The 6000-nt window shown below is 44.4% G+C and overlaps 1 protein-coding gene across 1 annotated transcript; it reads right to left on the reverse strand.

Annotated features, from left to right (window-relative positions):
* Positions 1-543: 543 nt before the first annotated feature.
* LOC147339623 (uncharacterized) lies at positions 544-2505 on the reverse strand. The gene is made up of 2 exons (XM_086299979.1): positions 1374-2505; positions 544-1192 (listed from the first exon to the last, which is right to left on the reverse strand). The coding sequence occupies exons 1-2, from the start codon at positions 2121-2123 to the stop codon at positions 674-676; spliced, it is 1269 nt and encodes a 422-aa protein (XP_086156105.1). The 5' UTR covers positions 2124-2505; the 3' UTR covers positions 544-673.
* Positions 2506-6000: the final 3495 nt, after the last annotated feature.

A 6000-nucleotide genomic window follows, 5' to 3' on the forward strand; every position in this document is an offset into this window, starting at 1 on the left:
ATTGTTACTTTACAGAATTGCTAGATGACCAGATGCTGGGGCAGAGGAAGCATGTTACAGTTTTTGCCCGTTGCTTGAACACATTTGGCAAAACGTCGCTCATTGTGCCAAAACTCTAAACACAAGTAAACACGACACAACACTGGGAAATATACCATACACATCTGTGCCAAAATGAAACTCCACTTCCAAAACCTAAACTCTGCTGTCAAAACCTAACATTCCTCTGTCAAAATGTAACTCTGTTGACAAAATGACACATACTTGCATCATATGCAAACACTTACAGGTCAGGGGGAACACACTAGTCTTCTTTACATAAAACACTGCAGTCCTTGATTTCCATTGTGTATTCAGAAGGCACATTTACAGGAGACACATTTCCAAACAACCAAAAACGCAAATAGACCTACTCAATAGTGTACATCGCAGTACCATGAATTCAGATAAAGCAAAAAAAAAAAAAACCCACAACACAATAATACTGCAATAGAAAAAACACTATACTGTAAACAAAAAAAAACCATGACAATTGTGCATAAGTGGGCTCATGGATCCCGCCGTCTGTTGGGGTCTGGCCACAGGACCTCATCAACATCGCAAGCAGTGTCCTCTCCCGCTGGGCACCGGGGAAAATATCCTCTTGCATGTCGAAACCATCCATGGATTGCTGTCACCTGAATGTCGCCGCAGGCCTGTTCCATTGCCTGCAGAAGAGGCATGCGGGCATGTGGTTGGCGGTCATATACACGTCATCTCCAAGCCTAAAAAAATCCTCAATAGGGTTTAAAAATGGTGAGTAAGGGGGCAAGTATACCACTTCAAATTGATTGTGGTTGGAGAACCAGGCCTGGACCAGAGCAGCCCGATGGAAACTGACATTATCCCATATCACCACAAACCTGGGCTGATCTGCTCTGTTCTGTACAACTATATCATGGAGAGCATCTAGAAATGTGAGTATGTGTTGGCTATTGTATGGACCCAGTATTGCATGATGGTGCAGAAGCCCTCGAAGGCATATGGCGGCACATAATGTGATGTTTCCCCCGCGCTGCCCTGGGACGTGCACAATTGCCCTTTGGCCAATTACATTACGACCCCGTCGTCTTGTTTTGCTCAGGTCGAATCCAGCTTCATCAATGAAAATGTATTCATGAGGCTGTGCAGCTCCATCCATGGCCAAGATTCTCTGGAAAAAAGGGGAACATGTCACTGTACTACAGTGCTACACATACGGCACCCTCACCCCATCACACAGGTACCTGTGTAGCTCTCAGAATAGATCCATGTGGTACTGATATGGTACATATTCAGCTGCTACTGGACTTCACCAATACTCTATTGTAAATGTAAGGGACAGTTACACGTACCCGTACATATTCAGCTCGAAGTCCTTTGACCCTGTCACTGTTCCTCTCGAATGGGACTCTGTAGAGCTGCTTCATGGTGATGCTGAGTTTACCCAAGATGCGTCTGATGGTGGTGATGCTCACATGGTTTATGTTGCTGAACACTCGCCTGTCTGCAAGTATTTTCCGTCGTAGCTGGTGGAGACGGATGGCATTGTCTGCCCTCACTAGGTCCACAACGGCAAGTTCCTGCTGTTGTGTGAACAGGCGTTGCCGTCCTCCCCCAGAAGGTCTTCGGGTCATTCTGGAGGAATACAACCACATATTGTCATCGGTTTGCTTATTTTTCTTACAGTACTTTACTGTATGTACTGTGTCATCCACTGTACAACACTGTACTTCAATATAAGGAATCAGCCACTTTGGCTGCAAAAGGAGCATTAGCACCCCGTACACTTGATATGGTAATGTGATATACTGTAGAACAGTGCTATGAAACCATCTGAGTAGAGCAGAAGGTATGGAGGTGAAGACAGACCTGTTTTCTAGTCGGAATGTTCGTATTATAGATGCCACTGTGAAGCGGCTTAGATGTGGGTGGACTCTCTGCCCAGCTTCCCTCATAGTCAGGCCATGGTTGATGACATGGTCCACCAAAGTTGCTCTTATTTCATCAGAAATATGGGTCCGTTCATGGCCTCTTCGGCCTTCTCCTCCTCTTCCTCCTCCTCCTCTACCTCTTCCTCTTCCTCTTGCTCTCCCTCCATCCATGCTTGCAAAGTTCTTGAAATGGCTACGCTGAGGGCTTTTTGTAGTTGGCTAATTGGTGTTCGGTTTTGCAAGTACGTGCCTTCAGGTGTGTATTTGAGTGGTTGCAATTATCCGATGTGTTTTGTATTTTGGATACATGTGTTTTCCGAATGGCACCCTGAGATTTCATTTTGTGAGCGAAGTGTCTTATGTATGAAATAGAGTGTAGCATGCAGGACCATGTGTGTTGCATAAAGGGGTAGGTGTGTTGCATAAAGGAGTAGGAGTGTTGCATAATTGGTACTGGGGTGCAAAGCAGCGCTTTTGTTTAAGGTATGGGTACATGTGTTTGAGGTATGGTAACAAAAGCTTCACGTTGTGTTACTTTAGTCTGAGCATGGGTTTATAGTGTTCAAGCAACGGGCAAAAACTGTAACTGCAGACCAAGTAACCCATATAGTCATTATGGCGATTGCAAATAATCCTATACTTGGAAATAAACACTTGTGTTTGTTTTGATGTACTTGAAGTTTGGATCCCTCTATGCTTATGGATCTATGACAGAAGTATGTGCTCAAACTGACATAGCCTACCTTGTGCACAGAGAAAGCAAAAGCCAGATGTGTTTTGTATTCATACCATCAGTGTGCAGTTGGCGCATTGTGTGCTTAGTAGATGATGGCTTGTGTGTACTGTTTGATACGGAAACACCATTTTTACGAAGGTGTGAAGAGTTAATCTAGCTGTGTTCGCTTTTGCAAGAGAACTACAATGTTTTGATTATTGGGTGACAGGTTTTCTTATTTGTGTGAAGAGTTTTGCAAAATTAGCCAATAGTTACAAAAAATGTGCTTAAGCAATCAGAAAAAACTGTAATGCCCTGGATTCTTTGCCTTCAATTATTTGATGTAGTGCCTAAGAAATGTTCTGTGGTGAATATATTTTTACTTGCTGTGTTTATGATGTGAACACAATGTTTGTATTTGAACACAGGATAACTGATTTTGAGGTAACAGTTTGATTTTGACAGAAAACTCTGGGGGTTTGTGAATGTAGTTACAATTTTTGGATTTGTGTTTAAGGTTTTGAGAAAATGAGTGGAGGTTTCAAGAACTGTGTTTTAGCAATTAAGAAAAACTGTAATCTGTATTGATATGACCTCTGTACCAGCTCTTTATTTCTGGTCCTAAGGGAGGGCATTTAAAGTTTTAATAAAGAAGTATACATTTAACCACCGCCTCCCTATCACACCACTGGTTTCACACAATTCCTTCCAGATAACGGCTATCAGGGGTGAAGGAACCATGCAGGAAGTGGTCAGAGGAGGAAAGGAGGGGTGACACTTACAGAAGTTGGAAACTACCTAAGTTCTGACTTTTGTGATTATTACGGCCATATTTATGTAACACTTTCCTTTAAACAACTGCCCGGTCTGAATCAAGGGTTCTGAACAATGCTGATTTTCAAATATGTGCTGATCACAACTTATTATCGAATAGACATTTGTAACATCATGGCATGGTTCATGGCGTGCAATTTCAGGCATATTTGCATGTCATGTTACTGCATTTTCCAGTTTTTGGACAATTTACATAACAGCAGTTGTAAAAGAAACAATGAATGATGAAATGATAATAATCTTACTAACTCTGGATTTTCTAAACACCACAGCCTACAAGAGTATTGTTGCTGACCATGTCCATCCCTGTATGACCACGGTGTATCCTTTCTGTCAACAGTAATGGCTTGGTGGTTTCCACGAGGATAACACACCATGCCACAAAGCTCAAATTATCTCTGGTTTTAAACTGATTTCTTGAATGAGGCCCTAAAATTCTTAGAAATATGGTATCTAACCAGATGCTTACTTTGGATGGCATTACTTTGGCCTCCAGAGGAATCTAGGAGTAATTTTTGACCAGGATATGTCCTTCGATGCACATACTGAACAAATATGTGCTTTCTTGCATTCGGGTATTATGCCAAAAATTACAAATAGCCTGTGTCACAGTGATGCTGAAAAACAAGTTCATGCATTTATTACTTCTATACTACTGCAATTCCTTATTATCAGGATGTCCTAAAGACTCCCTAACAAAAACAAAAAACTTTCAGCTGATCTGTCTGAGACAGCTGATCCTGTCTCAGAGTGACGCTGAAAAACTAGTTCATGCATTTATTACTTCCAGGCTGGACGACTGTCATTCATTATTATCAGAAGTCCAAAAAACTCCCTGAAAAGCCTTCAGCTAATCCAAAATGCTGCAGCAAGAGTCCTGACAGGGACTAGAAAGAGAGAGCAGATTTCTCCTGTTTTGGCTTCCTGTTAAATCCAGAATTCAAAATCCTGCTCCTCACATACAAGGTCTTAAATAATCAGGCCCCATCTTATCTTAATGACCTTGTAGTACCATATCACCCTATTAGAGCGCTTCGCTCTCGCTCTACAGGCCTACTTGTTGTTCCTAGAGTATTTAAAAGTAGAATGGGAGGCAGAGCCTTCAGTTTTCAGGCCCCTCTTCTGTGGAACCAGCTTCCAGTTTGGATTCAGGAGACAGACACTATCTCTACTTTCAAGATTAGGCTTCAAACTTTCCTTTTTGCTAAAGCATATAGTTAGGGCTGGACCAGGTGACCCTGAATCCTCCCTTAGTTATGCTGCAATAGACATAGGCTGCCGGGGATTCCCATGATGCATTGAGTTTTTCCTTTCCAGTCACCTATCTCACTCACTATGTATTACAGTTTTTTTCAATCGCTAACAAGCGCCTACCCATACTTCAGATACTTTTTCTAAACTCTTAACACAGACTCACACCTACAAAACACAATTGGCCAAATGGATAATTTTCTTCTCAAAAATACATTTTGTTAAATATATACTAACTCTTCATTTCAAAATACACTCAACAAAAATATAAACGCAACACCTTTGTTACTGCTCCCATTCCCCATGGGATGGACGTAGATGTCACGGCGCGTGAGGTGAGCCGTGTGGAGGAAATGAAGGAGGATCCAAATGCAGGCAGTCGTGAAGGTGTAAAGGTGGTTTATTGAACATGAAAGTAAATACAAACGGCAAATGGAGCTAGAACTAAACTATACTGGGATCAACTAAACTACAGAGCACAAACCTTAACGAGAACGACCAGAGGAGAATGATGATGGACAGCAGGGAGAACACACGGGTGAGACATGGTAGAAACGCAGATGAGGCAGGGTGGAATACACAGACGGACCAAAAAACAAGGAGCACAAGAGACCAGAACAACCCGAAAACAGGTCAACACAAAACAAGACTACACACGAGTCCACAGTAAAGTCCGGGGGCGACAACAAAAGTTCAACAACAAAACAGTTCAGGGGGCCGACCGTGCACACAACAACGGCAGCGACGGGCAAACAGTTCAGGGGGCCGGCCGTGCACACAGCAACGGCGGCGACGGGCAAACAGTTCAGGGGGCCGGCCGTGCACACAGCAACGGCGGCGACGGGCAAACAGTTCAGGGGGCCGGCCGTGCGGACGGCAACGGCGGCGCGGATGTAGTTCTGGAGGCCGGCAATGCGGAAGGTAATGGCGGCGCGTAGGAGATCGTCCATGCAGAAGGCGGGGGTGGCAACAGAAGTCCGGAGGGCGGCCATGGTGGTGATGATGCCCAACAAGTGGCCTGACAAATGCTCGATGATGTTGAGGCGGTAGTTTGGGACCTGAAGGGTGCGTGATCCCTGCGGCACCAGGCGAGGCAAAAGCTGAGGCAGAAGCTGAGGCCGGACCAGGCGTGGATGAAGACGCAGAGGCCGGACCAGGCGTGGATGACGGCAGCGGGACGGCTGTGGGACCTGGCGTGGATGACGGCAGCGGGACCTGGCGTGGATGACGGCAGCGGGACCTGGCGTG

Source organism: Aulonocara sp. 'chitande type north' Nkhata Bay, linkage group LG1 (genome assembly GCF_057382095.1).
Source record: "Aulonocara sp. 'chitande type north' Nkhata Bay isolate Kocher_YH1m ecotype deep benthic linkage group LG1, A_spYH_male_GT1.1, whole genome shotgun sequence".
In the NCBI taxonomy this organism is placed as follows: domain Eukaryota; kingdom Metazoa; phylum Chordata; class Actinopteri; order Cichliformes; family Cichlidae; genus Aulonocara; species Aulonocara sp. 'chitande type north' Nkhata Bay.